The sequence below is a fragment of the Pundamilia nyererei genome, unplaced genomic scaffold (genome assembly GCF_000239375.1).
Source record: "Pundamilia nyererei isolate P.nyererei 1_Seehausen unplaced genomic scaffold, PunNye1.0 scaffold00098, whole genome shotgun sequence".
Lineage (NCBI taxonomy): Eukaryota > Metazoa > Chordata > Actinopteri > Cichliformes > Cichlidae > Pundamilia > Pundamilia nyererei.
The window spans coordinates 1,030,754-1,048,330 of record NW_005187499.1 but is presented as its reverse complement, the minus strand read 5'-3'; the positions used below and the strand labels follow the sequence as shown (position 1 = coordinate 1,048,330).

The 17,577-nt window shown below is 39.9% G+C and overlaps 1 protein-coding gene across 6 annotated transcripts in view; it reads right to left on the bottom strand.

The window, feature by feature from the left end:
* Positions 1-17,577, bottom strand: part of carmil3 (capping protein regulator and myosin 1 linker 3) — a 98,637-nt gene that overhangs the window by 63,623 nt on the left and 17,437 nt on the right. For all 6 annotated transcript variants that reach the window (XM_005740232.1, XM_005740233.1, XM_005740234.1 and 3 more), the window contains exons 4-10: positions 17,312-17,371; positions 17,109-17,230; positions 13,813-13,907; positions 13,316-13,386; positions 13,073-13,146; positions 2,805-2,880; positions 1,145-1,233 (exon numbers count right to left, since the gene is read on the bottom strand). In XM_005740232.1, the coding sequence (XP_005740289.1) occupies positions 1,145-1,233; positions 2,805-2,880; positions 13,073-13,146; positions 13,316-13,386; positions 13,813-13,907; positions 17,109-17,230; positions 17,312-17,371 (587 nt within the window). The remainder of the gene's footprint in view (positions 1-1,144; positions 1,234-2,804; positions 2,881-13,072; positions 13,147-13,315; positions 13,387-13,812; positions 13,908-17,108; positions 17,231-17,311; positions 17,372-17,577) is intronic.

Here is a 17,577-nt window from a genome sequence, read left to right as displayed (position 1 = left end):
ATATATATATATTTGGTCACTGTAAAAATCCATTCATTAGTGGAAGTTTAACCACTTGGAACAAGATGTCTCCTACAGCCCTGAAAGCAAGGCAAGTTTCCAAGTTAGTTTGACTACTGGAGTTTGACTGGGTCCCAAATTAGTTGTATTGTTATAAATCCCGCTCGCAGGTACATCTCTTAATTTCTGATTGTAGACGCAACAATTTCAGCAGAAGATTTACCAGTTACCAAAACATATATCTCACAGGTAGAGTTCCCAAAGATCTAAAAGGTAAAATAGACAAAAAACATTTACATTCAATGTTGTTCCCAAAGTTTTATTTGGGCACAATTGCTATTTATTTCAAGGCAAATCTCCAAGGTTTCATGTAGTCAGGATTACTCGATCTCCTTTAATGTTTAAAGTAAACAATCAAGTGAAAAGTGACATTTTATATTTGTGCCGAAAATCTGTGTTGAAATTCCACATCAGAAACTATATTTGTCAGTATAGGAGCCTTAAATCATATACTATTTGAGTATCTTAACATATTGTATTGTATTGAAGTCTATTATTCTCTTGTTGAAGGTAAGAGCTTTTGGCATAGTGCTTGTAGAGCACCTCCAACAAAAATGACCCTTTCTATTGGAAGTGATTTAACACAGGGGAAGTATAAAAACTCCATCAATATGCTGCAGTAAATCATCGTGCCCTCGGGCAGCCAATTCATCTCAATTAATACTAAATAAGAAAACTGCTCTGCTAAATGATACAAGCCATACATAGAAGGTGGAATGTCTTGCCAGATGAAGCCCAAAATTTCACATCTATTTCAATGGAGAAACACCTGCTACAAGCAGATAGGTGGGGAGGCTTTATTTGAGCTTTATTGGATGAAAGAGTGGAGGTTAAGAGAGGCGAGAGACAGCAGGGGAGGGGAGGAGAAGTGGAGAGGTGAGGTGAGCTTAGGTGGAGAGGTGAGACAAGACTTGTGTAAGTGAAAAGAGAGGAGACAAAGGAGGAGAAAGAGTGAGAAAAGATTGGAGAGTGCAAAAGGATAAAAGAGAAGAGGTGAAGGGGCAAGGAGAAGAAAAGGAGAGGAAATTAGATTAAGAGAGGTGAGGGTAGGGCTGATGATGATGTCAGGAAATAGGAAACCTACGATTTGAGTCCCGCATTCTCCAGAGTGAGCTCCTCCAGACTGTTGGACTTGCTGATTGTGTGTAGAACCTGGTCCACGACCTCTGACCCCTGCAGAAAAAACACACAGCACATGTGGAACGTGGTGGTGTCGAGCCGCAGTGGAGGACAGAAAAAGTGAACTACAAGCAGGGCTGTAACAAAATAATCTACAACTTATTTATTTATTTTTTGCATCTATTTTATTGTTGTGCCTATAAAAGATTAAGTACATAAATAGAAAAAAAGGCCATGATAGTTTCCTAAAACCCTTGATGCTCTATTCTACAAATTACTTTTTGTCTAATGATCCAAAACCAGGATCGACTCATTTATTTTTTCAAAAAAAAAAAAAACAAGCTGTAAATCCACCCAGTGCACAATGGAAATAAGCTGCTGTATCTGCCCTGTATCTGCTTTTAAAGAAGAAGTCTATACACTGATGTTAGAAAAAAATCTTTAAATGAACTTCAAATCATATCTTATCTTTGGTTTTACACACAATGCCTTCGAATAGGCACAAAATCAATCAGTGTCTTAATTATAATGAGTATAATTACCATTTCATTTTTGTTGAGACTAAAAATAAGACTTAAATCTATGATAAAGTTTCAATAAATTACCATATTCTTTGGACCATAAGACACATCGCATTATAAGGCGCATTAAGCGAAACAAAACAGTCAGATAAGTCAAACTTTACTCAGCTCATTCTTATTGCTTCCCCCACTTCCCTACCATTGATTCATTAATGTTTAATTCTCTCACAGCCACTCTATTCCCATGTTGTTGCAGTATATTAATGACTAACCTCGTATTGTGGATGGATTATCTCAGTTGTTCTCCTAACTGACGTTTGGTCGGTTTACAGCATCCTGCCACGCGATTGTATTTGTCCCTAACCATCGGGAACCTTCACGTTAACTTTTATCGAGTGAAAAAAATTAGCATTCATCCTCCAGCATCACTGTGTTTATGTTATGCTAACATAGCTGTGTCGCTAGCGATCACGTAGCACAATGTTATATACCAGCTAGTCCAACTTCAGTAACCCTACAAATGTCACTACTGTTTAGTTTCCTGTCTTCATTTATGTTGGAAGTGATAGCAGAGCTGTACGTTTAAATTTTTTCAGAAATCTCTCAGTCAGAACATGGTATATCATGTTTAGGTGCAAACTAGCGAGCTAACTTCCTGCTAACTTCTAACTCCGTTAAATTTAATAGATTCTGTTTTCATGATGCCAGGATGTTAAACTTAATTGTTACACCTGGTAAAGCAGCAACGCTGATCATTTTATTAAAGATGAAAGACAGTTTTTAACTCTCAGTGACGCCACAGTGTTCGTTTGACTTTGGGACCTGAAGCAGATGGAGTTTAGGACTCAGATCACTCCAGGAAGCTTCTGAGTAAGGTAGCCATAATGCTCCGACAATTTAGTGTTAGCATGGTAACTATTAAGTGTTTAGAGAAACACAAAGAAATGATAATTTTCTAAAAACGCCAAAGAGACAAGCTGATTTAATAAAATAATAAATCAATAGACAACACAAGAGCGCAAACGTTTACATTTACAAACATTGTTTGTCTACATCTGGGGAGACAGTTCATAAGTGAGGGAGATTAAAAAAAAAGATATTTACTATGCGCATGTCTTTGCAGTACAGCTTGGTGAACCAGGTGTTGTAGGCAATGGATGCCACAATCACTGCCAAGTCCCTGGAAAGAAGACGACAGATAAAATTCAAAACTTTAAATTAGCAAACTCCATCTGCTCAAAACCATTTGATCCCATTGATCTATAAATTTGCATTATCTCAGGCCAAACTTATTCTATGCTCTGCATTTGGTAAAAAGCAGTTTATCATTGTGACAGGGAGAACAGCACGGGCAGGGCTGCTTTCTAAAAGATGACTGATACTGCAGTCCTGCTGAGGAGAAGAAGCAGAGTGAAATGGAAAAAAAGGAAAGGAGAGAGAGATGTAAAGATCGATGGACGGGTCAGTGGATTATTCAATAAAGCCACACTCTGATCCCAACTACAGACCTCAAACACTGCTACATCCACTACTGTACACCCAGACATAGAGCCCACAGATGATCCTGTGTATGCGTTTGGGAGGGAGAAAGTGAGAGAACAGAGAGAGCGAGAGAGGGTGTTATTTAGAATCCTCCAAGGTCCAACTATGGCCGTACTGCTGCTACACCTGCTATACATCATCTGACAAACAAGCAGCAACACAGAGAGAAGGGATGCACAGAGAAAGCGAATACACACAGGAAAAGACGAAGAAAGGATGATACGGAGGAAAACACAGAGTGAAAGGGGGGAAAGGAGGAGGAAAGAGTGTAATCGGACCAAGGATGTTTCTGTTGCAGTAACCAGGACATTACAGTTTATCTCAGAGGAATAAAATGGCTACAGGCTGTGTTCTTTTTTCATTAGCATGACAGCCGTCAGACCAGTCCATTCTGACAAACACGGCCAAGTCTGTGCAAGCGAGCAGATGATGCACACGTCAAGATTCATCAGCACTGTCTGATTCATGTTTTGACAGCAGGACATGTAATTGACCTCTATGATCCAGCTCAGTCGTGCAGCGTGTTGGTGTTTATGTGTCAATTTGTACTGGTACGTGCGGACGCGGTGGCACAGTGGGTCAATCTGCTGCAGTTTATGTCCTTAATTGGATCGTTTTAGGTTAAGGACAGGGATATGAAACTTTATCCCTTTCAAACTTCAGTCATCTGCAGCAAGAAGGAATTAGAGGCAAGAGAGCAGAGTGGCCAGTCAACAGTCATTTCTTACAGTGCTCTGGGGAAAATGCACATCGATATCAACATGGATACTTGACCGATTTTCCTGCATACGGGTCAGGAATAGACACCCCCCGAAGCTTTTTCCTTTAACAATAACATTTCAGAGACTATTTTTCTAACCAGTGAAGAGGAAATAAAGTGTGAAAAACAGGATTACCAAGATACAGTTGGAGCAATCACAGAGAAAGGTGTCAAAGGAACCCCTCTACTTTAGCTGTCTTACGCCTGCCAGGACTATTCTTCCTCTAACCAAAAAGGAAAATAAAGTATAAATGCACATAAATACTGTATTTTGAGCATTTCGTGATCTGTTATCAAGGACTCCATTTGAAATAAAAACACACCACAGGTTAGACAGAAATTTTTACAAACAGTTTTAAAAAATTGGGAGTTATGGGTTTACCAAATATTAAATTTTATTATTGGACTAATAATTTAAGAATAACTCAATTCTGATTGCAATCTGACTCATTTTGGCTGTCATCAGTTTGGCTTACAATGGAAGCTGCTTCTCGTGAGTTGGTATCTCTGTCAGCCTCAGCTCACTCCATGAAAAGTTCCTCTTCTGAGTATAATAAAGACATTATTGTCTTTAGTATAATAAGGCTGGGAATCTGGAGGCAATCCAAGCACAGTTTTCATAGCCAAACATATTCAATATCTGCTCCTGTAACTGTAAATCATGTCTTTCGTCCATATTTAACAAATGAATCATTTCAAACTTGGCCCAACCTCATTTAAATATCTCTATATTAATAAAACGTTTGCCCCTCTCCATCAGTTGTCTGATAAAGTTGGATAACCTAAACATAATTTCTTTAGATATTTACAAATCTGTAGCTTTATGAGCAAAACATTCCCTTAGTGTCCATGTTTTTGATACTTGAACTAGAAAGGAATGATTTCATATACTGTATTTATTCTCAGAATCCCTCCTTTCATCTGGTTTCCCTGAAATCTTTCAAAACATGCCCTTCATAATGCACATAAATCATCTTTTTGGATTAACTCCATTTAAAAGCATGCACCGCTTACATTTATTACGAAGTTTAACATTTCTCAATTTTATAAAGACAAACCTAACTTGTGACAGGTGTTGTCAAGTCCCAGGAAAATCACGTTCATGTTTTGATCTTGCACGGTTTTGCAGCACTTCTGTGAAGAAATTTTAGATCCTGATCAAATATCACTGGAAAACCAGTGGAACCTAATGCTCTGATGGATTGTGTTTTTTATACTGCCTTTGCTACTTTACTGCCTAAATGTAAAACACGACTTAAGCGAAAATCTCCCATAGCTCCCCTACATATTCAATGGATAAGAGAAGCTGTTTGGATCTGCTCTACTTTTTGAAAAACCAAGGGCCTTCAGACAGAAATTTAACATGATGTGGGACCTTTTTCACAAATACGTTAAACAGTTGGACTTTTCAAATATCAGATTCTATATGAAGCTTTTTTAAGGCATCGCAGGTTAAGAGTTATTGTTGTTCATGATTTATTTATTTATGGGTTTTATCATTTTTGATATGGATATGTAAATTGGAAAATACTGCAACTTGAAATTTGTTTTATGCAACTTTTTTTTATACAATATCAATAAGGCCGAGCTGGTCTCTTTAAATGAATATGCCTGCTCTTCCCACTGCTTAGCTTTGATCACAATTACTGTCACTTTTGTTGTTGTTTTTTATTGTCCTGTTGCCAAATTCGATACATTAAAACAAAATTAAAGAGTGTTCAAGTTCGATCAGATGATTGTTTTTACAGATAGTCCTGCCCTATCGACTGCACACTTCTATCTGTGAAATCAGTTTTGGGTAAAGGCAAGAGAGGATTTTAAGGACTGGATAATATATAATAATTAGGTTTACATATATACACACACTCACTGATAAACATGTATTTGTCCACAGGAAAGGCTGAACTCCACTGAAGATAATAGTGGTGCTTGACAGGAGGATCCTTTCCATAGCAAAGAAAAATCCATTCAGAATATAATGACCTTCGGAATAGAAAGGCCAGATAAGAGTTTGACAAAAAACATCTGAAAAAGCCAGACCAGCTCTGAAACTGGCTCCTTTGCACAGATGAAATGATTGCCTGTGGCAAAATGACTGAAGGAAAGAGAAAAGCATGGAGAGGGCTTGGAAAAGCTCATGAACGGAGGCATAGTACAACCCCTAGAAAACACAATGAAGAAAGTGTGATACTGTGTGGTCTATCATGGCTCTGGGTCACTAGTGTTAACTGATGATGTTAACAGATGAGTAAACTGTGAGGAGGAGAGTTAAAACTTCTGCTTGGATTCAGCCAAGTGCAGCAAAGTTATCTGGACAGCGATTCACGGTATAGACAGACAAACACTGCAAGAACTACCCAGAAGGGTTTTTAAAGGTCATGATGGGCAATTATGCAAAGGCCAGTCAATCAACTCATCTTAACCCAATCAAGCATCGATTACAATGAAGGAAAAACAAAAACACAAGGAAGCAAGGACAAACAACAACTGAAGACAGCTTAAGTAAAGGCCTGATCAAGCATCGCAAATCCATAGTTTGGTGATGTCAACGGGTCCCAGACTTTAAGCAGCTATTACCTGCAAGGAATTGTCAATAAAGCATTAAAATAACAGTTTAATTTATGATTATGGTAATTTGTCCAATTACATCTAAGTGCCTGAAATGAAAAATGTCTTCAACTCTTCAATGCTGCATGCAGTATTTCTGTTAAAAGACAGAGAACATGTGCACTTTAAGCAAATATTCATATTCAATAACTCATATAACTATAGCTTCATGTTCTGGTAAATGGCTAAAATAACTACAAAAAACAAAGTGCCCAGAAATGTGTGGAATTAACTGTATACAGTTCTTCCACAAGCATAGTTGGAAAATATTAGGTTCTTGTTACTGGGTGTACTTTAGAGAATATAATTGGAGCACATAGATGTCAAACATACAGACTGTGGGCCAGAACTAGCAGGCCAAAGGGTCCAATTTGACTCAGTGGGTTGCAGAGGAGGAAGCCATCATTTCTGGACCATTAAGCATTGTGTTGCAGGCTGTTAAGAACGGATCATGTCATAGAATTGCTTGTCCAAAACTATTAATTTTATCTAGGCAGATGTCTGATTTTTTGTCAGTTTTACAGCCTTCTTTTGTACCCGCAACCTGCATACCACACAAAGTAGGTAATTAAGCTAAGAAGCTGTGTATGCACATTTCCTTGATTTACAACAGTCACATTTCTTTATAATGAAAATAGATTGGCAGAAAGTGGAAAAAAATTAGATACAGTTGAAAATTGCCCTTATTTTTCTTAAGACATGTCAGGCTGTGTCATGGTCCTGGGTTTTAGAGCCAGTGTTTTTTAATTTTGCACTTTCTAGTTCTGTTGGTTGTTCATTTTATCTTGGTTCTTGGTTTACTTTTCATGTATTATTCAAAGATTTTGTGTTATTCCTTTTGCTGGTTGGGGTTTGTTATTTACACTATATTATTATGTATCATTATTTATTATTTAAAATATAAATGTATTATTTATAGCCACAGAGTGCTATTAGTTTTGCTGTCTAGTTTCTGTTCAGGGTTATAGTTTGTTAATATTGCATTTCTTCCTTCAGTTTATCCTGCCTCCCCCATACTCTCCGGGTCTTCTTACGTCTCCTTCACTGTGTTAATGTTCCTATTTTCAGTTACTTCCTGTTTTATTTTGATAGTGTCTTGTTTCATGTGTGCTGTATTTAGTTTTGCTTCCCTTGTCTTGTTTCCCCCGATTAGTTCCAGCTGTGTAATAATAATAATAATAATGGATTGGATTTATATAGTGCTTTTCAAGGCACCCAAAGCGCTTTACAATGCCACTATTCATTCACTCTCACATTCACACACTGGTGGAGGCAGCTACGGTTGTAGCCACAGCTGCCCTGGGGCAGACTGACAGAAGCGAGGCTGCCATATCGCACCATCGGCCCCTCTGGCTAACACCAGTAGGCGGTAGGTGAAGTGTCTTGCCCAAGGACACAACGACCAGAACAGAGAGCCCAGGGATCGAACCGGCGACCTTCCGGTTACAGATGCGATTCCCAACCCCCTGAGCCACGGTCACCCTACAACCCCATTGTACCCCAGTGTTTCCCATTACCCTAGTTATGTAGAGTGTATTTATAGCCTTTGTCTACCCTCAGGGCTTTGTTGCATCTTACTGTTTACACACCTCTGTTTTCCCTCATGGATCTCCAGTTTGGATTTATGGTTTTCACCTGCCTTTGTACTGTCTGCCTGGCCTTAATAAATGTTTGTTTTCTGTTCTTTAATTCTGTGCCTTGAGTCTGCATTGGGTAAATCATTCTAAACATGATCACCCCTCATTTCCTATTTTGGTTTGTTTTTTTGTGAAATTTCATGAAATTGGTCTTAAGAAATAGTTTTCCTGGTTTATTTAAAAGTTTGTCTTAAGATGTAAGATTTTCACTTATACCTGACACTTGAATCTGACCATTTTCAGAAGACTATTTTTTGTTTGTTAAGCTGCTTAACACTGACCAATGAATCTGACTGCAACAGCTTCATTTATCATTGGTCTCTCCAGAGCCCAAATCTCAACATTACTGAAGCAGTGAAGCATCTTGACAGAGAACAGAAACAAAGGCAAACAACCTCCAAAGAAGCGCTTTGAATCTTCTTCAAGAAGCCCGGAGGACTATTTCTGAAGACTCCTTACTAATTACATGAAAGTTACCTAAGAGAGTTCATGCCGTTCAGGTTTCAATAAACTCCTGCACTACTTAACATTCTTAGCAAAATATAAAGAAAAAGAGGATAGCTTAAGACTTTTGCAAAGTACTGTATGCTTAATTGTTTTCTTGCAAAGAGATAAGTGCATCACTATCATGAAGGAAGGCTAATAAAGTACCAAGATTGAAAACTCTTGATCGACCTATCAGATTTAGCGTACATTGGTGGTAATTTACCGATATATCAGTATAAGCATTTTCAACGTCAAATACATGAAAATTTCAAAAGTAATGTAAACAATAGATACAAGAAATGCCCTTCAACCATTTTATTGAAGTTGATGTCGCATAGTTTGCCCATCAGAGGGCACTCCGCATCTTCCTTGTTGGCAACATACATGTTTATAAACACAACAACCAAGCAGCAGCTAACAGAACATAAATAATTATGAAAATCTATTATTTGAATGTGGATTTTTAAAATAACCAAATCTTGGCTGGGCGTCAAACTGACGATCAAAATTCCTTAGACTCTCCACTACTTGCCAAACAATATATTAATGAAAATACTCTATAAGGTCATTTATCAGCATTACAGGTGCTAAGTAACCTTTCAACAGAGTCTAAGTGGTTAATCTAGGCTAACAGTCTGATAGCGTTAGCATCATCTTGACTGACATCTTGACAGTAACTATTTGAACCATAATAAAATTCAAAGTCTTCTAAGTGCTGCAAAAATAAAGCAAATCCTATCAGCCGCTCCAGCAGGAAGAAAGCTCCATTCAAAGCATATGAATGTGCTGCATTGCAATGAATCAAAGTTACAGTTTAACTCCGTTCTAAACACAACTCAGATCCAGTAATAGTGACAGGTGGGGCAGATGGCCCGGCTTGTTATGGAGTCCAACTTTAGTAACAGGAAAAATTAAACTAGTCAGAAAGTTGGAAAGCAGCTGGACACTCTACATAGACAAGCGCTTATTAGCATGTGTGTATGCACACAGAGGGTGGACTGTCAATCCAAGAGGTGCCTCTACATGTTCTTGAGTCAGCAAGGCGTAACAGTTTTTTTCTCTCTCTGTCTCTCTCACTCGCCAAACAAGCAACTGTATGAAACCACAGAATCTCTACCCAAGTTCACAAACACTCCACCTATTTGTGACTTTGCAGTAGACACACAGAACCCAGAGTGACAGCGACTCAGCCGAGGAGAACGAATGGGGAGCCAATACAGGAAGCAAAGATGACGAGGACGAGACGGGCCCTGAAAAAAGGTGTCCGTTTTCAGTCAACACGAGTGAGCACAGTCTGTGTTTGGACAGACAGCAGTCAGCAGAAAAAGCATCGCCCTGTCGCTCGCGGTAACGGTAGATGAGATCAATCGGGGGAGATGGAGGGAATAGAAATGTGAAAGGACAAGGAAGGGAGGAAAAGAGTAATGCACCACAAATAGCCTCTGGCACATGATCACGGAACAACCCATTCTTACATTGTTTGTGTGGCCATTTTACAGACTTTCTTGATTATTTCCTGCATTTATTTATTTATTTTTTTGTGATATTCTTCGCTTCCTTTATCAGCCGTGATTTGATACGGGCTGGAGAGAGACAGACTCTTGAGCATGGGATTGTGGGCTTATGGGAACAATATGGTGAAGGAAGATCTTGAAAAACAGTACGGGCAGGCAGCTCCCACTTTATCACAATGAATATGAAGAAATTGTACAAAAAAACAAACGAACAACAACAAAAACAACAGAAAGGCAGCGATTTGGGCTCTCAATGCGAAAGACATTAATATATTCATGAGCCTCTGCTGCAATCATGTTTCTATGAATGGATTTTTGATTTACCACCATAGCAAGGTTTCACTCCTATGATGAGATCTACGTTTTTAAATGTGAATATGTTTTCTAAGTCAGAAGTGCTGTTGCTACACAAGAAAGTAGAAACCATATACACTTCTGGGCTTTTTAAGGACAAAACAAATAAATAAATGAATCTTGAAACAAAAATAAGCTCGTCTGAATTCTGCTTTTGCATGTCAGCTGTCAAATCTTTTTATGATCGTATCAGTTGGGCAAGTTCTGCGCTCCGACACTATACGTCTGAAAAAGTAGACGCACACACAGACAAAAAAAAAGGTACCAGCAGGGAAGTAGAGGAGAGCACACATGGCATCTTAAAGTTGTGGATTCTGCCTCTGAAGGTGTTTCATTCCACATCATCTAAGATCTTAGCAAACTTCTAACAAAACCCAACAGAAGCACAGGAGGGAAAGGGAGCCAGAGAGTCAACAGAAGAGTAGTGCACTCAAAATTTTAACCACAGAGGGTCTTGTTAGACAAATAGCCGCTCTCGTGTAAGGAAAGATGAACAGTGACAGCTGAAGAGACACACAGGAAAAGAAGAAGAAGAAAAAAAAAAACAGTCCACCGTGATGCAAAATAAAATGCAGACCTCTTCCAAAACTACAAGGCACTCATAAAGCCCAAGAACACAGATGTGTTTTTATTGTTTTTGGTCTTTACTCCAGAGCACTGGGATATAAAATCACCATTAGTTTTAAGTGCTGAGTTTTGACTTTCAATTCCCCGTCGACCGCTTTATTACATTTGTTTACAACACACCTAAACCCAGTGAGACGGTAATTCTGGACCCATAATCAATTTATGCAGTTTTCTTATCTTCTACAGTTCAGAGCCATAAATCAGTTCACGCATGTTGGTAATAATGTCTTCTTTTTTCCCTCTTCTCTATGTTGACAGAATGAAAAGGTCAAACTGGGCCTGGAGAGTGTCACGGTCCGTGGAGATAGACCGTGTGGGAATGTGTGTGTTGGACCCTGACGCGAACACAAGCGAAGATGCAGGAGTGGATTAAACAAAAGCGAGCCTTTTATTATGGCTGATAACAGAACAAACCAGAGCGAGGGCAGTATAAGGGTAATAGTTCAAACAGAAAACCTAAACTGGACATAAACTAAGAAAAAGCTATGGCTGGAGATACGGAACACAGGGGTGGTAACACAGACGACGCGACACAGACGACGCGACACAGACTACGTGAAACACAGAGACTAAATACACAAGAGGGATGATCAGGGGAAGTGGCCACATATGGGAACACAGCTGACACAGATAAACATAACAAGACATGGCAGGAGTAAACAACACTGACGGGAGACTGTCAAAGTAAAACAGGAAGTACACAGGTGCAAACAGGAGGAGAGAGAGAGCACGGGCATAGTGGGCTGGGGAAACATGGAATGAAACAAGGAGGGGAGATGAGGGCTCACAGATACATAGAGGGGCACACAGGGGATAAAAGTCACAAGGGGAAGTCAAATAAGGAACACCACAACAGGACAACTTAGGAAACATGGCCTAAATAAGGAACGAAATACAAAAATACAAGAAACTAAGAATACTGGGCCCACATGGCCCAGGACCATGACAGAGAGCAGGGAAGAATTTGGTTGAGCTGATACAAACTTTTCATTCTCTACACGAGGAGATGATTTTGTAAGCTGTCATCCAGAGACCAATTAGAGAACTGTAACCCTGAACTCCAGCAGGAGCAAATGGATAATTCTGTAAAACCTCCCACTTCAACTCTGATTAGGTGAAGACAAAAGAGAGCAGGAAAAAAAAGGTCTATATCTTATTTCATTTCAAAAGATCCGTGCCCATAAAGCAATGTGGTTTCCGTAGACCTGTGAATTGGATGGCTAGCGGGTAAAATTGCAGGCCATAAATAGCTCAAAATCTGCTGCCCTTCACTTGAAAACTGATTTTGCTGACTTTCACCCTAGAAAGCCTTCCTCTGTTGAACTGGCAAAAGTTTCTCTGTACTTGCCTCTAATTTGATCACGTGAAGTACATGTATGTGGGAACCATCTGGGAACTAAGTGATCCCTGTGAGAATCTTTTCAAATGAAATGATTTTGCACACTCATACGCAAAACTTGGTGTAGAACTACACCTATACTGAGCCGTTCAGTGGAACGGCCTTGACTTGTGCAGAAATGTAGCTTGACGGGTATTCCATATCAGACTGGAAAGGAAGAAAAAACCCACTAAATCAGTAGGAAAAGAAAGGTGGCTGCAGGCCGATTCTGGCAAAGCAGCACGAGTGAGCGTGCCAAACGCCTGGCTGATGTCTGTGGGTTACATACATCTGCCAAAGACTGACTCCAGCAGAACTAATGAATATCAAATACAATGAGTTTGCGTTAATGTGTCCATTTGCTCTCTGCAACTAACTTTGTTAGTTAATTGAGCTGTTCAAATCAGTGCGAGCTCCCACACTGTACTAAGACTAGGCATGGCCACAATGTCAGTAAACTACCTCACCTGCTGTCGAGGTGGCTGAAATCCAGTAAGTTGAACTCCCTGTTGTCCTGAGAGTGATAGATTGTGTCAACATCCTGGAACAGAGAGGAGGAGGGAAACAAACAATAACAGACAGAGTTTGAGATAGATATGAGACAGTATCATGAAAAATATATTTTCCACTCTACAAAGAATAGCAATCTACAAAAGGTAATATAGACAACAAACACAAGTGGATTTGTTCTGCGAGTATGCTTTCCTCACCCACTGCACTTCTTCTTTGCAGCCAATACCGTTGTAATCGCAGAGAGCTGCATAAGTCTCAGAAAAACCTCCTGAAAATACAAAGGAGAGGACAACAAGTCAATTCAAACTAGACCATGACAGATCGGAAATGGCAAGGATAGAATGAAGTAGCGGAGAAGACATGGAGAAACGAAGAGGGGAGAGGGTGCAGGCCAGAGATGAAAGAGGGAGTCAAAAAGAGTGAGACAGAGATAGTCAGCTGAGAGGGAGAGATTAGCTGTAAATATTGAGGTGAGATGAAAGTACAGAACCATGAAGGAGCTCTTCTTGTAGATTAATAGGATTACTAGCAGAAAGCAAGTGCATCCAGTAACTTTGGTCTTCTGACCCACTTATGGACAAGTCTCCAAAATGGTTTGCTGTGAGCTACTGAGTCAGCGTGTGAATGGACTCTGAAGTGCTGCATGTATGAATGTGCGTGTGAGATGTGGTTAGAAAGGTAGCAGGGCTCTCACCGCAAGTTTTCTGGGGATCTAATGATGACTCAGAGTTCGGTGAAAACTTGTGACTCCCATCGGGCATTTCTCCCTCTGCTCGACAAATAGGAGGGCTGAAACAAAGAGAGGAAGGAGATTCAAAGCTAGCTCGTGCTGGCAATGATGACGCCAAAGTGCAGATGTTCAGCCAGTTTAATGCTTGCCATGTCCAACATCTTAGAGCTTCCCAGGCCATCATGTGCAGATTTGAATGAAACACAAGGTACATGTGAAGTTGAATGGAATTATAGTCATTTAATATGTACATTTTTGATTGCAGTTGACTAAACTGTTATCCAGCATTTAAAATTCTATCCTCTTTGTGGGGGAAGAAAAAACAATTTCAATTTCAACTGACAATAAGAAAAGAAGCTTAATGTGTGAAATGCTTATTAAATAATTAATAATTGTAATTGTATGTACTGCATTCAATCAACAACTGTACATTTGTACTAAAACAAAATTGTAATTGATCTGACTGAAAAGCTCATTTGATGTGAATCATAATTTAAGCAGGATACTTACATTCATGGCAATCCTCTAAACCATAGGTGTCAAACTCTGGCCCGCGGGCCAAATTTGGCCCGCAGCCTACTTACATTTGGCCCGCGAAGCCATACCAAATTACTATTAGAGCTGGCCTACTGGTATTATACAGCTAATATATATATTGTTTAGTATTAAGCTTTGCTTGCTCCATATTCAGTTTTTCAGCAAAACGTGTTTGAGTCCATAAGAAAAGATTCATTCTTATATCTGGAGGAATAAATATATTTCAATAAATATTAACGTTAGCCCGCAACTTTGTTCCAGTTTTGAATTTTGGCCCACTGTGTATTTGAGTTTGACACCCCTGCTCTAAACCATAGTCTAGTCTGGCCTTTATTCATATAATGCAGTAGAGATAAGCCAGGAAATGTGTGGAAAGAGCAGGGACAGGACATTCAGCTAGTGTGCAGCCAACAAACTCAGCTCTTAAAGGCAATAAGTCCATGTGTTAGGCATCCTGTGGTGTAATACTACGACTAAACAACCTCTGACTAAATAAAGACGCCTGCTGCAGAACGCACATAAAGTGAAAATAGCCGAACCTTTCATTTTAGCTAGGATTTCTTTTTATTAGATTGAGCTGGTTCAGGTTTCTCCCTGTCAGATTAACCAGCAACAATGGCACCCAGATAAAAATGAGATTTGCCTCATTATAGGGCAGAACAGTGGTGGAATTGTTGGGTTTAAATCCATCAGCAGGCTGGGTACTGTTTGTTTGCATGCATCTCTCCCAGTCCTCCGGCTTCCCCTCACAGTCCAGAGACATGCACATTTAGCTAATTGGTGATGCTAAGTGGCCATAAATGTGATTGTGAGCATGAATGATCATTAGTCTTCCTGTAATAGACTGGTAACATGTCAACTGGTATAAGCTCCACCCTCCCACAGAGTTAGAGCAGGGTGTCAAACATAAGGCCCAGGGGCCAGTATCTGCCCAGCTAAGACTCCAATCTCCTGACACCTTTGGAAATTTAAAGGCAGGCATAGGTTTTAGACTTTCAACTGTATTTTCACAAGTTTTAGAACTTCCCTGCTATTCATACTACACAACAGTAATTAAGGTAAACCTCTTAGTTAAACACCTATAGCATTAAAAGTATAGTTAGTTAAGTAGTTATCTTTAATCTGATGTGAAATGAGAGTTTCTTTGATCAAAGTGGGCTGTATGTGGCCCATTGAGATGGTTCACTATAAATCCACGAACCCTGCTGCAACAATACCTAATAAGTATATTTGTCATCTATATTTTATGGAGAGAGGCACTCGGCTGGATTATTAATGAGTATTTTTTGTAATGAGAAGGCCTCTGGTATCAGTTAGAGGTTTGGGAAAAGGTACATTCTAAATATTATACTTCTTTCCTTTAGTGCTGTTGCTAAAGAGTCCTTAAGCAAGACATTGAACTCCCAGTGGCTTAAGCGGAGTACTGTAGTGCCCAAGAGACTATACAAAGACACAAGGATGCACCAAGGTTCGAATGAATGAGTATAACCCGTATTCCCAGCAGGCTCACACCCTGGTAGGTATCATAATGATACATCCTTACACAACGTCCAGTGAAATTAGGACATTAAAAGGAAATTTGACTTAAACATTGAGATCTCAAATGAACTCCTGCAAAACATAGCTCATCCACCTTTTCTACCTTTCTGCCTTATTTGCATCAGAAAGAAACAACAAGTAAGCAGAGCGTGTAGGGATGGATCAGAAAGCAAATACTGTGTTCACACATAGTACTGCGGCTGTACCTGCTTTGGCTTTTTGATAGGATTACACCGTTACACTGTGGAATTCAACACACACCATCCTTAATCGCATTTGTCAACAAAATCACACACACAACACCCAACAACATCCGTGACCTTAATCCCTGCCTTATCTCCGCAATCATCATCATCCGCCCCAGAGCGTGCATACGTGCACACTCTCTAGATACTATCTGCATCGTGTACCAATCAGTTACCGGGCCGCACAATTAAACCCACAACACAAGGTTCCTCCCTGTGTTCTCTCCCCTTTCTTTATTTCTCTTTAAATGTCCTCACTGGAAGCAATCATCTGCCGCGGCCCTAATGGAAAAGAGCTATTCTGAACGATGATAAAGTGCAGAGATAGCCTTGTGCAGGTCAATAGTGGAGCACAGTCAATCCCAGTGCTCTCAGAAATTGTAGATGAGAACTAAGAGAGAGGGAAACAAACTCTGTGCCTTCCTTTCCTCCTCATGCATTCTAATGACTGCGGGACAAAACTTTCTGGGCTTTTCATTGTGTGCATCCTTTGCGCTTTACCGCTTTAGATTAAAGCGTAGAGGACGTTCAGTGCCCGCTGTAGGATTTTCATCGGCATAAGAATGTGTTTCTTTTGACTTCAGGGTTTGAGGCGACAGCATCTACTGACTGAAAGTACTACGTAAACAGCAAGAAAACGAAACCGTGCCTCGCGGTAGCAGCCTACTCAGTGTCAGCTGGCAAATTAAGCCCAGTGATTGCTAGGTGTAAGAGTCTACAATGACACAGAAATGGGTTGGAGGGAAACTACTGCAAGATAAGAATGATTTTTGGCTGTTAAAGAGGAAAGCAATCCTAAAGTGAAGCTGCCAACTTGCCAACACACTGTCAAAGTCTGTTAACGTGGGACAACTTGCCTTTGCTGCTCAGCAACATAAAGCACAAAAACAGAAAGCTTCGGCACTTTGCTCGAGGATGGCGACGCTTGACATTGCTTACGCATAAATTGAGTTGTTGAAGACTCTGGAGAGGGCATAGTTGATGTGGCTGACCATGTGATCCAGCTGTTCCTGGGTCTGCAGCCTCAGCGAGTAGGTGGTCTTGTCTGTATCGATGATTACCTATATCGACAATGACAGTTTTAATCCCATGAGAGTCAACGCTGCTACGACGGTACAGTTGGCAGGAAGCGCCGCTCTCACCTGGTGTTCTGGGTAGGTGTTCATTGCTCTGATTTCCAAAAAATTGAAGGTGACCTCGACCTGAGAGAAGCAGAGATGCATCACAAGCTCAAACAAAATCCTTATGTTACCTAATCTCAGCTTGTTTTGTTCACAAAGTATTGTACAGAATAAAGAAGATTCTGAGTTCTGATGATGCCAATTTGCTCAAAAGGAAAACTCAAATGAAGCTGGAAACACACACACACACACACACACACACACACACACACACACACACACACACA